The sequence below is a fragment of the Myodes glareolus genome, chromosome 3, assembly GCF_982192425.1.
Source record: "Myodes glareolus chromosome 3, mMyoGla1.1, whole genome shotgun sequence".
Classification (NCBI taxonomy): domain Eukaryota; kingdom Metazoa; phylum Chordata; class Mammalia; order Rodentia; family Cricetidae; genus Myodes; species Myodes glareolus.
Genome location: NC_142028.1, coordinates 67,765,487 through 67,780,990, shown reverse-complemented (window position 1 = coordinate 67,780,990; position 15,504 = coordinate 67,765,487). Strand labels below are relative to the sequence as shown.

The window sequence follows — 15,504 nt, the reverse complement described above, 5'->3', positions numbered from 1 at the left end:
CCAGGCAGGGGAAGGCAATTTAAAGTAACCCACAACTATATAAACATTTTGAACTAACATTTTGAACTAACACCCTGTAATCAGGAGTAAATTCCAGTTTTCTTAGGATCCAGGGGTGCCCAGATACACCCGAATGTCATAAATCCTCTAATTCGGACTCAAGTCAACATTCCTGAGATACCGTAAATCTCTTTCTTACTTCTGCACTCCCAAGACACTGTGATGCCATAGTGCTTTCAATCTCAAAATGTACTTTCTGCCCTGTGTGTAACTCTTGACCACAAAAAGAAAATTGTAGCACTTCTCAGAGCTAGAGTGAAATTATTTTCTGTAGCCCTGACTAGTTAGAATTCCTGGTTAGTCAGGTGTTTCTGTTTATAGACCTCAGTTCTCTACTCCCTGTCATCGGTACAATTCCAGGACCCCATACTTTTATACATAAAATACAATCAAGTGGCTGAACTTTGAGCCTCAGGGTATATACTAGTATCAGAAAACTGAGGTCAGGAATCTGTGCAGAATTAGCCATTGCCCTAGGTTATCAACCAGACGTAGCATGGAAAGTGTAAGAAGCAATGGGACTGCTTTGCACTTTCAACCCTGGCCAACAAATTAGACAGCTCAGTGCTCAGCTATGTATCCTTGAAAACTTTAGATTGGTTTTCTGGGGATGTTTATTTTAAAAATCATTAGCAAGGCATCTGGTCTAAGCTAAACTTATATTAAAGGTTTGTTTTAGCTAATGGTGCACACCGAAATCTGCAACTGCATCATCATCAAGAGAATTAGATCCAGCCTGGCTCCTTGACTGAAATGTTTTCCTTAATTATTAACCTGAACTGTGATCTAAAGACGCCCCTTAAGTGGAACTCATTGGCCCTGGCTGTGAAACATATCCTTTTATTTATTTTTATTCATCAAAACTCTGTATAAGCTATCATTTATTATTATCATCAATTTAGACAGTACAGTTTAGGGAGGGGTCATCTTGTTGACAATCCACAGATAAAATTGCCCAGTAGATTGGGATGTTTCCATGAGATAAAGGTACTACATTACAGGCAGTGGAGGATCTCCCTACATCTGCTTGCACTATACCAGATACCAGAGAGAAGTTGCAGTAGCAAATATATAAAGGCACAACAGAAGCAAAAGACATTCTGGGGTCTGTAGTTTCATAGTCTTTCTTAAAATGAGATTCATGCAATCAGAGTTTCCTCCTGCTGGGCTGACACCTTGAACTTCAATTGCCATCTATTACTCCTCTGACATGACCACCGGCATCTGTGTAGCCCTGCTGTCCTGGAACTTGATCTGTAGACCAGGCTAGCCTTGAACTCACAGAGATCCACCTGCCTCTACCTCCCGAGGGCTGGGATTAAAGGCATTAAAGGTGTGCGCCACTACTGCCTGGCCAGCAACTTTACTTTTCACTAGCAGTCTGGAGATGATTTTTGGAATCTTTCTTTATTGGGACTTTTTAGAAAATTTAATTTAATTCATAGAAAGTCCTTTGAAGAATTAGCATAGACATTTAGAATGTGCTTCATAAGGCTTTAGGCAGACTCTAGTGCATTTCTTGTATTTACATAATTTATGTTACAATATACTTATAATGAGTACCATGAATCTTATGCAGAAGATAGGGGAAGGTGTAGTTGTTTGTATTTAGTAACTCCTCTGAGATCACACAGCTAGAAGTCAAAAAAGGTTTTCTAATCCTCCAGTCAGGGCTCATCCCACTTCATTCCTGGACTTGAAACACACACACACACTCACACACACACACACACACTCACACACACACACACACACTCACACACACACACACTCACACACACACACACACACACACAATTTTCTCACATACACATACACACAGAATCTTCAAATACTATATACTATTCTTTGAATCCCCTTCTAATCTGTAGGAGTGTTAGCTAATTTACAGACCTCAGGTTCCCATGAGGCCCTATAATCTATCCAGAGTAATCAGTTTCTCACTAGCACCTATCATTGTGTGGCTCATGCCTGGGTGTCTGTCCTCCATGGGTCTAAGATATATTGAGTTCTAGACATTGTTGGTAACATGGAGTTCATGGTGATTCCCTTGCAGGTTTTACAGCAGACAGGAAAAAATACAATCGATGAAGAGATAAGAATGAACTCCACTGAGCCAGATTTTATTGTAACCAGTGTGGACCAGGACTTCTAGAGTCTGGCCCAGATCATTTTACTTTAGCTATATTTAAGCACAGCACAATTTTTGAAAAAAGTATTCAGATAACAATTAATTCAGTCCCAAGCACACAACAATTTAAGACATGTTTACATTGAGATTCCTTACAAAGGACATCTGACTTCTTTGCAAGAGTGGGTATTGTTGACTCAGAGATTGTGCCCAAGGTTTAGGGTCTAGGCAGGTTGAATGAAGTAAACATAATGCCTGTGGGAATCAGGATTGGCCTGGCCCTAAGACAGCACAGAAGTCACTTGGGGTACTGTAAAGCACAAGTGACATCATTCATAACATGGGTTTTATGGCCTAAAAACAATGCTCAAGATGTAGAGGTAAAGGTCTTGGATAAGTAACAACACAAATTCTGGGAGCTGCCACGGAGCCTATCTCATCAGACAGCAAAAGATCACCAGGTTGTAAAACCACATCATTCCTAGCGTTTCAGGAAGAACAGCTGTGCACCTCATTTCCCTGAAGAGGTACAGTATGTGCACTGGCCTTTTTGCCCTCTACAGGAGTTGATATCCTAGCATAGCCGGTATTGTGCTCTTACTTGGTAACACTCACTGCCTATTAAGAGGAAGGGACAATAGTCCCCAGTGCAGCCTGGAGCTAACTCATTGGCTTAGAGGGGAAATTTGAATTGGTTCTTGCCTTCAGTTTCTCATATGACACTTAATACAGAATTAACCTGGGGCTATGTTGATCCTTTTTAAAAATAATGAGAAAATTGGACATAGTGGCACATACCTGTAACCCCAGCGCTCGGGGGACTGAGGCAGGGACCTCATACCAAGCTAAATAACAAGACTATCTCAAAAAAGGGGGGGAAAGTAATAACTACTATTTCTAGAATACCTACTGTGTGCAAAGTGTTTTTCTGATCCCCTACCACACAGTATCTCATTTAATCCTTTAAACAAGAATTCTGGTTATTCTTATTTACAGATTAGGAAATTTTGCACAAGGATGTTAAGTGATTTACCCAAGGTCACATAGTAATCTGACTTCAGAGTGTAGCAGGCTTTCTTTTGGGCCACCAACCAGTTCCTAAATCATGATATGGAGACTTCTTATTAGTTATAAATGCTCGACCTTATCTTATGCTTGTTCCACTAGCTCTTATAACTTAAATTAATCTCTTTCTCTCTATCTATGTTTTGCCTCAGGGCTTTTAACCTTTCTTTCATTCTCTATGTCCTGTTCTGTGTCTGGCTAACTGGCGGCTGCCTGGCTGGTTCTGCGCATCTACCTCTTTTTCTCCCTTGTTTGCCTTGTTCTCCCGAGCCTAGATTTGTCCTACTACTTATTCTCTCTGCCTGCCAGCCCTGCCTATCCCTCTACTGCCCAGCTATTGACCATTCAGCTTTTTATTATACCAGTCAGGCGCCTTCGGCAGGCAAGGTAAAACAACAACACATCTTTACATAGTTAAACAAATGCAACATAAACAAATGTAACACATCTTTACATCATTAAAGTAATATTCCATAGCATTTACCCCTTTTGTCTAAATAAAAAGAAAAGTTTTAAACTTAACACAGTAAGACTATATATAATAAGAACATTCATCAAGTAAGAATTGCATTTACAATATCCAGACCATTTGTATTTGGTGAATTCAGAGAAAATATTCCATTATTCATTCTATCTTGATTCAGTACCTAGTTTACCTTCTATCATAACTAAAGCAAACTGTAGCTATAACTAACTATTCTTCAACTCCATCAAAGACCCAAGAAGGATATAATATTACCTGAGTAAGCAGGAAGTGCAGAGCAAGCAACTTCCAAAACTGTAGAAGCAGAGACATCTGGCTGCCTGGACAGTCACCCAAAGTTCCTCTGCAACACTGGGGCATCTAATTTTGGCCTACAGGCCTAGAATATCTGGCAGACTTTTCTGTGAAGGAGGAATTTTGAAGCACTGTTCACTTTGTTTTCCCTTTGTGTTCTGCTTGTCCAGTTTGTACAGCATACTGTCAGCAGTCAAGGCAAAAGCAGTTTCTTGCTCAAAGAGCTGGCATTGCCACAGTGAAAGCAAATTCCAAATGGAGGTTCTTTAATGCCAATCATCTTTTCTGAAGTAGAGTGGTGCTGCCAGGAGCAGCTGCATGTCTCACTGTCATGAAAAGCCTTAGGTTATTAAACATCTTAAATACCATATTCTGTAGGCCTTTAAAGTGTTTGAAGACTATCTATCTATCTAAAATTTACCTATTTAACCTTGAAAACATACCTAACATGACTCCAAGTTTGATTATTGTAGATGACTAATTACTACCTACCTGCATTTCTTAATTTTTAATTAAGTTATATAATGAGCTATATAAGTACAATATCCCAAACAAGAGTAGAAACATACTTAAGGTATAATAAAAATAACTTTAAATTTGTATCAATATGCCAAAATTCATACCAATGTAAAATATTTGAGGTTAATAGTTGTCTTTTTATCCTATATTCTTATATCCCCCATAAATGATGACAAAAATCTATAACCAACCAAATGACCAAAAGCCACCCACCTCACCACTTAGGAATGTGGACATTGTGTTCTCTAGACAGCTTCCTGAGAAACTGGAGATAATGGTCTAGTACTGGGAACACTAGTTGTCACATTGTTGTCCAGTCTCAGAGCTGTCCCCATGCAGAGGGATTGGTATAAGTCAACTGTCTTGTAGTCTTTCCCGGTTTACTTCTTTGTATCTGTAGCCAGGATTTTCAGGAGGTTCCTCACCCCCCTCATCAAACCCCATCCATCTCTTCACATTGAAGGAATCCATGGCCTTTTGTTTCCTGTGGAAATAAAAGCATAACCTCTTCCCCAATACATTTTCTGACTTCCGTTTTAAAGTTAAAGCATTCCTAAGGTGTGTAGGCTGGTTTAATTCAGCGCTCCCTCTTACAATCCCATGTCTCTCAGCAGCTGTTGTTCATTCATGAACATCCAAAAAATTCAAAGTCAGTTCAACACCATACAGGATCCAGACTCCCTGTGTATTTACCATCTTTTTAAAAAATGGTTTATTTATTTTTATTTTATATGAATTGATCTTTTTCCTGCACATATGTCCGTATGAGGGTGTTGGATCCCCTGGAGCTAGAGTTACTGATAGTTGTGAGCTGCCATGTGGGTGCTGGGAATTGAACCAGGTCCTCTGGAAGAGCAGTCAGTGCTCTTAACCTCAAAGACATCTCTCCAGTCGTCCCATATTTCTCATTTTTATGTGACTTTTTTCCTTTACATTACTTTACCCCCCCCCTCAGTTTTTTGAGACAGGGTTTTCCAGTAGCTATGGAGCCTGTCCTGGAACTAGCTCTTATAGACCAGGCTGGCCTCAAGCTCACAGAGGTCTTACCTGTCTCTGCCTTCTTAGTGCTGGGATTAAAGGCGTGTGCCACCACCACCTGACACTTCACTCTCTCTTTAAAGTCTTTGCCTCATTATTTATAAACTATTTTTTCTATGACTGTCTATACCCATTTTTTTTTCTTTCGTAAGCCTACACACATTTTAAAACATGCTGTAGCCTGTTTAGAGTTTTTCACAACTGGATCTGTCTTTACTGCATGTCTCCAGCCTTTTCTGACCGTGTGAAGCAAACCTTAAACTGCTAAGTGGCATTTGCACTAATGACTGGCTCCATCCTGCTCAGATCCATGAGAGCCAAGCTTTACATACTACGAGGCTGGTCGAGGGCTGCTTTCAACTGAGAGCTGCATCTAACTGCCCCAGCTCTAGGAAACTGGTGCCCTCATGGTGGCCAGCATTTTTACTTAGCTTTTTGTTTCTACTTAACATGCTGGCTATTCAAGTGTTTGCTGTATAGTAGAGCCTCTTAAAGGAATCATCTCTATTTTTTTGTTTGTTTGGGGTTTTCTTTTCTTTCTTTCTTCAGTTTCCTTAGGTCTTATGTGGAAATATGGGTCCCATTTTGGAACATCAAATGTAACACATCTTTACCTCTTTAAACAAATATATCTCCTTTTTTTTTTTTCAAGACAGGATTTCTCTGTAGCTTTTGGAGCCTGCCCTGGAATTAGTTCCTGTAGACCAGGCTGGCCTCGAACTCACAGAGATCTACCTGCCTCTGCCTCCTGAGTGCTAGGATTAAAGGCATGTGCCACCACCGCCTGGTTCAGAGCCTGAGCTTTTAATCACACTGATAACCTACAATTTGGGGGTAAATGAGTATAGGGAATATGCTTTCTTTTCTTTTCTTTTTATTTTTTTAATCTGTGATATGAGAGTGGCCCTGATTAGCATTTTGCTTCTGTTTGATTGCTTGTTTGTCTTTTCCTGCCTTTACATGGCATTAGTTTACCCCTGCCCTGTAGCCATGTGCAGTTTGAGTCTAAGACTCTAAAGGGCCAGCCAGGGACCCTTCCAGGTGAGTCAGAACAAAGGACCACAGCCTTTATGTCTGTAATTGCTCCTGTAATCCTCCTGACATAGGAGGCAAGCTAACAATCACAAACATTTGAGAAGTCAGGTGGCCAGGGGAAGAAGCGAACACCATGATTCCCCTTTTCCAATACTTGATCTTGTGCATATATCTAAGTTTCTGTGCCTCTTTGGAAAGGCTGCAGTACTCAGGTTCTCTGCGGCTCACAGGTGGAAGGTAAGGCTGGTACGCAGCCCCGCAGATGGCTGGGGTGTCTGAGGCTGCTGGTGAGAGCTAAACAAACGGCAAGTCTTTTCAGAGCTTTTCCTCTTTCTGTCAGCAAATGGAAGGATCCCAAACTCCACGCTCGCTTACACTCACATTCTGAGGTGGTGTGAGAAGCTTTAGGCTGTTCAGCTGGAAGGCATCGTTTAGGTGGAAGCCTGCTCTTATAAAAGAACATTTCCCCTTTCAAATCCTGCTTCTTACTGCACATACTGTGGGCATGTTGCGTAGAAGCATTCATTCCCATCTCAAGCTCCTGCCTTGCTGGAGCCAACCTTCTTGGTCTGTCCCAGAGCTCTGTGCCCAGGATGTCCATATCCGTTTTTGTGATGTGCACATGGCTGAAACAGAACAATGGTGGACAGCCTGCCGCAGACTGAGTGGTGTGCTGTCTGTGAGCTCTGCAGGAATGGAAGTCAGGGATTATTCTGAAAGACTCCCGTGGGCGTCTTCCCTTGGGAGAGGCCCCGTGCCCCAAAGATCAGTCGAAAACACGCAGCCGGATGCAAGCAGCAAGAGGTTTATTGGGGATACACGGGTACCCGGGGCGACCAAGTCTCTCGGAGGACTTGCGCCCCGCAGGTTGGGGGTGAGGGGTTCTTATAGGAGAGCAAAAAGCAAGGTTTACAGAAGCGAGATGCAGGGTGGTAAATTCTTAACCTAGATAACAATGAGGGGAATACTCAGCGGTTTATTGTTCCTCTTATCCTGCCTTCCCCTCTCCTGGCTGGCGACCAGATGTCTGATTGCACAGCCCCTGACTCGTGACGAGCCCCGCTCTATACGTGACTCAGGCCTCGCAATCCTCTCTTTCTTCTTTCTATGGCCAGTTCATAAATTCCCTGTTTTGCAGCCAGATAAGGCTGCCCTTGCTCTAACCTCAGGTGTCTTTGCTCAGCATACCGGAGGCACTGAATTCCGGAGGCCTTTAATGGAGCTTGTTATCTGCTCAGCATTCCGGAGGCCCTGGACTCCGGAGGCCCCTAATTAAGCTTGCTATCTGAAAACCTTTGCAGAACGGCATAACTGTGGTTAAGACAAGTTGGGGTCCTTCAATTCCTTCTTAAGAATGAGTTTCTGAGCCAGGTGTGGTGGGTGCCTGTAATCCTGACACTCCAGAGATAGGAGAGAGGCAGACAGATCTCTGTGCATTCAAGGGCAGCTAGGGTTTCTCTGCAGCACTGAGAGGGTCTTAGCACACAGGCACACACAGGCAGCAGAGCAGTCTGCTGCTGCTGACATATAGGGCCTGGATCACAAATTCTGAGGCCACTGCTGTCAAGGTGTACAACTGTGGGCAAGTTGGTTTTTCTCTCAGTCTCTTCACATGGGTGTGGAGACGTGAGGAGGTTAGACTTTACAGAGCTTGTGTCTGTGTTCAGTAGATACAAAGCATTAGGAACTTCACCCTTTGCAAGGAAACCCTCAGTTGGTTTCAGATGTCTCTAACATTACCCTGCTTTTCCAACAGGACGGGGAGGAGTGGAAACTCCTGCCACCGTGGTGTTGCCCAGTACTGACGCTCAGTCCTCCAGGTCTATTCCTTTTCCCTTAACCTCCCTGTTGAACTCTTCTCTCCAATAGCCTGACTGTCGTTGACTCTGACGGGGCTACCAACTCCACCACTGCGAGCCTGACAGTGAACAAAGCTGTGGACTACCCTCCTGTGGCCAACGCAGGCCCCAACCAAGTGATCACCCTGCCGCAGAACTCCATCACCCTCTTTGGAAACCAGAGCACTGACGACCATGGCATCACTAGCTACGAGTGGTCACTCAGCCCAAGCAGCAAAGGGAAGGTGGTGGAGATGCAGGTATGAGAATGCTCATGTCTCCTCTCACTCAGGTGGCAGGAAGGTTCTGAGTTGGGGTCACCCACTCAAGGTTTATTTCTGTTCCATTTTAGTTAACAAAGTCAGTTTTGTTCATTTAGACTTTTTTTTTAAAAAAATCTCCAAACTAATTCAGAAAGTTTTAGGTCCTCTGACCAGCACATTGTCTGAAACCTTTCATATTAGGAGGCAAGGTAAGAAATGTGTCTGTTATGGGTGACTCAGCCTAGAGAGTCAAATTACACAGATGCAACCAGGGTGCAAATCTTCATAAACTCATTGGAGGAGATCGTTTGGCTAAAGGATATCTTCCCTAGAAGTATTTCAGAATAGACAGGGCATTTAAATAAATAAAGTAATCCGGGTGGGACTGTACTGGAGGACCCTTTGCCTCCTCAATCTGATGGCTGCTGTCACATGGAGATATGGCCCTACTCCAGACATAAATGAGACTCTTGGGTGGAATTTTCCAACTATTCAGCACTACAGGCCAAACAAAATACCTACAAGCTGGACTCAGCCCTAGGTTGCCAGGTTTTGCATTATTCTATAGGAAGCACCTGTGTTGGAGGTTTGCCTCTTCTTTACAATGTTCCTTCTGGTGTTTAGGAAGGATTCTGTATCTCTGGGTTTCTAGACATGACCCAAGGCATGCTTGACCCATTGTAGTTGATGTGTTCTGACAGGTCTTTCTGCGGTCACAGAATCTATAGAAATTCTTATTAGTACAATGTCTCATGCTGAACTTTCAGCCGTCATTCACTATGCTGAGCTGGGAGGTAATAACCAAGTTAGGGTTAAAGACCTGGCTAAACCATTTCTGTCAAGTGAGCATTGTGTGCAGTGCTGTGATCCTGGGATTCATTGCTCATTCCTGAATTTCTGCATGTAGGGAGTTAGAACACCAACCCTGCAGCTGTCTGCAATGCAAGAAGGAGACTATACCTACCAGCTCACAGTGACAGACACAATAGGCCAGCAGGCGACCGCTCAAGTGACTGTGATTGTGCAGCCTGGTAAGTTCTTCCTCAGGAGTCTAGGAGAGAAGGGGTTGAGTTCTGAACTGAAGGAACAGAGGTAGAAGGCATCACCCACAGAGAACAACATCTGTTGTTCCCTTGCCCCCTTTCGTAGCTAGAGGAGGCTTCTTAGCTTCAGTGTGTGCCCTTCCCTTGCTAGTTACTGTGTGTTAACGTGGCGTGGGAGAGGGAGCCACACCATGTCAAGTGTCACATGATTTTAAAGGAGTGGTGTGAAACCCACTTTATCTAGAAAGCTGTCTCATGCTTCCTACCCTGTTGCATTAGATTGCAGAGCTAAAACTTCACTATTTTCAGAATCGCTTGACATGAATCAGTCTTATTCTTCTTGTGAGTCCCCTGATGGCATCCATCTCTCTCCCACATACCTTGTAAAGTTCTGGACTAAGAGGCAGAGTTCCCATGGCTACCAGAACAAATGCCCCAAGGGTCCTTTCCTCTACCACCTGGAGTGTTGCTTTTGATGGCTGCATTTCTTTGTCCTAGAGAACAACAAGCCTCCCCAGGCAGATGCAGGCCCAGACAAAGAGCTGACCTTGCCAGTGGACAGCACAACCCTGGACGGCAGCAAGAGCACGGATGACCAGAGAATTGTCTCCTATCTTTGGGAGAAGACCCAGTGAGTGTTCTGTGCAGAAGTTCCTGGCCTTGGAAGAGCACGGTTTTACTTGTTTTTCAGGCTTGACTCACTCCTACTTGCTTATTCAGGAGAGGAGAAAGTAACGTTTATAATTCTAAATTTCAGCTCTTTAGAAAGATTTTCTGATTTTTTTTTTCATTTAAAGAAGAATGTGTATCATCAGTCGCCCCAGGTAGTGTGGTCCTGGGGTTTTTGCAGGTCCATTCCATCATCAAATGCATAGTTGAATTACATTTGAGAGGCAGGCTGGAGAGGTAATGGAGCAGAAAAATACCATTGTTCAAAACTAACTGGTAAGGTTAGCTGAGGATGAGCAAGCAGCTACTAAGAGGAATTGAAAGTTTATCTATAAAACAAAAGCATGCCTATGTTACTGTTCTTGGGAGACATTGTTTCTCAGTTAAGTTAGCCAAAGATCAAAGACTGTAGCCAAGATAATACTTTTTAAATTGAAATTACCTATTTGAGCCATTTTTGTTTGCACAGTTTCTTTCAGCACTTATGAACCATAACAAATGGAAATTAAATTGTATACAGGATCCTGCAGGAAGTGAAGGGATTCTAGGGAAGTTGAAAAATTCTTTATTTCCAAAAACAACAGCCACAGGACAGGTGGGGTTTAGTCTTAACATATATGCTCACACACACACACACACACCCATATACACACAGACACTTTGTTATAGCATTGGAGATGGGTAGAGAAGGCTTTAGTTTCTACTTAGGCAGTCTATGTCAGGCACCAGACATCATCTCTTCAGCTGCTTTGGAGATCTGGGTCTCCCTTAGCTCAGTGTGTTGTTGCTGTAACTGTTTATTGAAGGCAGACCTCAGGAACCCTCAGGCAGAATGTCAGTGGTACCTGCAGTCAGAGATAGTGCTTCCTGGATGAGACGACTCAGGAGAGGCCATTCTGGTAAGAGGTAATAAGTTTCAAAAGCAGAGCTGGGAGCTGGCAGCTTTCTCTGGTTGTCCTTAGTTGGAGGGATGCGTGGGTGTGCAGGGCTCTGGCTGTGTGCTGACCGGAAGCCTGCTGACGGCTGCTGTGCCCTGAGACACAGGGGGAAGGTGGCAGGCAGGATGTGGTGTCGCAGTGTTTTGTGGCACTGCCCATGATCTGGAAGAGACTCAGTTACAGAGCAGGGAGAAGACAGTTTTGTCCCAAGAGCCCTTCTGCAGCCCTGGCCTGCATCCTTCCCCCAACTCCTCCTCAGGAGGACTCGGGAGTGTGGATAAGAAGTATGTTTTGCATCTTTGCAGGCAAGGGTAAACCAGCTAATGGGCCAGAAATGCTTCTCAGAAACCTCGTCCTTGGGTCATCCTGTTGAGCAGAGCTGCTCAGAGGACTATTTCTTATATAAACTAGAATAGTGAAGAGTTTGAATGTTCTAGAAGCTCATATAAAAGATAAGCCTATATTTGTTTAAGAGCTGATGAGTGAAATTTTCTGACCAGAAGACGACTGTGTTTGGGGGCCAAGTGATACTTTCTCCAAACAGAATATTTTTAAACATTTTCTGTCGTGGTTTGGGAAACAATTGTTCCTGTCTTAGTTGAAGCAATAATTGCTGTTCCTGCTGCCAGGAGAGCAGCAGACAGGTACGACTCCGCCTTCTGATTGCTGTCTTGTCTAGGGGCCCCGACGGGGTGCAGCTGGAGAACGCCAACAGCAGTGTCGCCACTGTGACTGGGCTGCAAGTGGGGAGCTACGTGTTCACCTTGACTGTCAAAGATGAGAGGAGCCTGCAGAGCCAGAGCTCTGTGAATGTCATTGTCAAAGAAGGTGCGTCTTTCTGTGTATGTGCAGCAGCCTCTGGGGTCTGACAGCCCAGGAAGCCACCTTGTCCTGTTTGGGGGCAGAACTGATTAAAGGGGAGACAGGGAAGCAGACTGGGGAGGGCAGCTGTAATGTTGTAAACAATCTTTGAGAGTAGTAACTGATTTTAAACCCCTTCCTCTCTGCACTCCCTACCCCATCCCCTGCTTCCTTCCTGATTTTCCTTCTCAAATGAATAGTGGAGGTATTAAGCAATTTCTTAATTGCTAAGACCTGGGGTTTCTGTGACATCCCGGTAGCTACAGTGACCTCTGCTGCCAGGGGCTGGAATGACTGTCGCACCGCAGTTGTTCTGGGTTATCTGGCTTGTCCCTCGGCCTTGTTGTGTTGGCCTCACGGGACTGGGGCAGATTGGGAGAGGCCATGAGCTCGTAGTAGAAAAACCACCCTATCAGTGGGTGACATCCGAGCAGTGTGCTGACCAAACTGTGTAACCCCCAGCCAGCCAAGCTTCTGTGCCATAGATCACCCTTTTCTTTTCCTGGGAGGCAAAAGGGATGGGAGGGAACGAACCCTGGGGGCACCCTGAGAGCAGCATTTGAAAGGAGAGGTCCTGGTGTTAACTGGCAAAACCAGAGTCATGGGCTCTTAGTGCCCCTGGCCTTCATCTCCAGTCTCTAAATTCCTTTGAAGTAGAGAGCTGAAAGCACACTGTCCCCTCTGTGTGCAACAAACGGGAGAGCCTGGGAGCCTTGGCTCTAGTGGCTTTTGCTCTACACCCTTGGATGAGCACAGAACAGCTCTCCCTTTAAGGTTCTTCAGTATTAGCTCCTCATCAGCATCACAAGCAGCATCTTGCTTTTCCAGAATGTCACATTGTTTCAATGATGTCTCCTTGGTTAGAAATAAACAAGCCGCCAGTAGCCAAGATCACCAGCAATGTGGTGGTTACCCTGCCCACAAGCACGGCAGAGCTGGATGGCTCCAGGTCCTCAGATGACAAGGGGATAGTCAGCTACCTGTGGACTCGAGACGAGGCGAGCCCAGCTGCAGGGGTGAGTGGGCTAGTGGGAGTGCTGTGTAAAGTCAGGGGAGGGGTAGGTGAAGAGGGGGATCCTACCCTCCAGCATCTGTTTTAACCACAACACCCCTGTATCAAACCTAGATTGTGCTCTGGAATTGGGGAGTCAAATGCCTTCCTGTGGGTCACCAAGACTGGTGCACACAGAATCTTCTAGCCTTTGACCCTAGGGGCCGTAAAGGGCGATGCTATGTGGCTCAAGCGGCAGCTTATCCCAAGAAAGGAGTGGCATTCTGTCCCACAACATCCATGCTGTTCACCCCCACAGGAGGTGCTGAATCAGTCTGACCATCACCCTGTCCTCTTCCTCTCTAACTTGGTTGAGGGAACCTATACGTTTCATCTGAAAGTGACCGATGCGAAGGGGGAGAGTGACACAGACCGGACCACTGTGGAAGTGAAACCTGGTGAGCTCACTTCCTGTACCCTCCTACCAAGCCAGTAACAGACCTCCCCGAGTTCCTGCAAACCCCGAGCCTCAGAGAGGGCGGTTGTGCCTGTCCCAGCTCATTCCCTTCTCCTCTGCACATGTCTGGGAGCAGGCTCAGGTACCATGGGATCTGAGCACAGGAACGGCTTGAGTCATAATGTCTCATCAGCACCCAAATACACAAAAAACATCTTATTTTTGTAAGTTGAGCCTCGGGCTTTATCGGACAATCCAGGGAAGTAAAGTGATGTCCTGCACATGTCTCAGGTTTTCAGAAATTAATGTCCTTAAATAGAAGCTTGCTTTTGTGATGCTGGTGGCTGCATTGGTGGTAGGGAGGATGGCAGTAGGCAGGGCTGATGGCCCCTAGTAGAGATGTTAGCTCTTTACTCTTGGCCAGCTTCAGGCATGGCTCTGCCTTGGGAAGGGTTTTCAGTCCTTGCCATGCCTCTAGGAAAGACCGTGGCTGAAACAAACGGGGTCTCATCTGTGTTGAAAATCAGGCTACAGCCCTGGCTCTTCCATCCAAGTCTGCAGGCAAGATTTTCTGGGAAATCCATGGTTGCTTCAGCTGTGCCCAGCACGTATAACCACATCTCAGTTCTAGAGATCATCAGTGTAGCACTGAGGTCATTTCTCGGCTACCTGGACTTTCCATGTGTTGGCTGCATCCACACCACTGTTAGGGCAGTTGGAGGTGTATTCTCCCTCCCATATTTAATAAACAAAGTACAGCATATCCCTGAAAGTCTGGTGGGGTCTGGGGAGACCGCTGACAGGGTTAACTGGAGAGCTCGGCTGTGCCTGTCAAACAGGTCTTACCTCCACTGCCCCCTCCCATGAAATCTGGTGTCTTATGGTTGGTGCCTCACCCTGGGATTTGGGTGGCAGGGGTGGTGGGAAGCTTTCCAAGCTTGCTCCTGATAGCTTTACTAAGAGTTCGCTCCTCTTCTTTCCCACTTGAAGAATGTCTAACTGCTGTCACCACTTCCCCTTCTGTGCCAAAGCAAAACACAGTGACAGGCCTGTTTTAACTCCTCACTTCTGAAGCCATGACTGATCCTTGTGCTTTCCAGATCCCAGGAAAAACAACCTGGTGGAGATCATTCTGGATGTTAATGTGAGCCAGCTGACGGAGAGGCTGAAAGGGATGTTCATTCGCCAGATTGGGGTTCTCCTGGGGGTGCTGGATTCCGACATCATTGTGCAAAAGATTCAGCCGTACACGGAGCAGAGGTAGCTGGACAATGAATGTGGAGAGAAAAGGAAATCCTGGGGATCACAAGGCTTCCCAGCTGAACAGCAGTGGGGCTAGGTGGAGAAGGGTGGGTACTTAGGACTTAGGAGCTACTCATGAGTCTGCCTTGCCAGTCAGGCCTCAGGCCCTGTGGTAAAAAGTCAAACAGGCTCTGGGAGCAAGGTCAGAAGAGATTCTTTATGTTCACAAAGCTACAGTCTGAAAGGGAGATGAATGTGTTTGTCCTTACTGCACAGCTGGGGGCACACTGTGTGGCCTTCAGGAAATAGCCAGGGAGGGCAGTTAGTTCTCCCAGGAGAGCTGAAGGAGGAGGGCGCCCAAAGATGCTCCAGAAATAAAAGTTTCCTTGCCCAGCACATATGAGAATTAAACGACTCAGACGGGAACAGCAGAGCTGCGGGCCTGAGGTGGATGGTGCAGGCGCCTAAAGGCAAGTAGCCCAGGATGTGGTCGAATGTGAGGCCAGTGGAGACAGAAAGTACAAACGCACTCCAATTAGTGTGTTTTAAAAGCAAGGCAATCCTATTTTAAATTTA

The 15,504-nt window shown here is 45.2% G+C and overlaps 1 protein-coding gene across 6 annotated transcripts in view; it reads left to right on the top strand.

The window, feature by feature from the left end:
- Nucleotides 1-15,504, top strand: part of Kiaa0319l (KIAA0319 like) — a 114,127-nt gene that overhangs the window by 86,025 nt on the left and 12,598 nt on the right. For all 6 annotated transcript variants that reach the window (XM_048434392.3, XM_048434393.3, XM_048434394.3 and 3 more), the window contains exons 10-16: nt 8,496-8,724; nt 9,635-9,758; nt 10,269-10,401; nt 12,057-12,205; nt 13,103-13,254; nt 13,549-13,687; nt 14,787-14,946. In XM_048434392.3, coding sequence (XP_048290349.2) covers nt 8,496-8,724; nt 9,635-9,758; nt 10,269-10,401; nt 12,057-12,205; nt 13,103-13,254; nt 13,549-13,687; nt 14,787-14,946 — 1,086 coding nt within the window. The remainder of the gene's footprint in view (nt 1-8,495; nt 8,725-9,634; nt 9,759-10,268; nt 10,402-12,056; nt 12,206-13,102; nt 13,255-13,548; nt 13,688-14,786; nt 14,947-15,504) is intronic.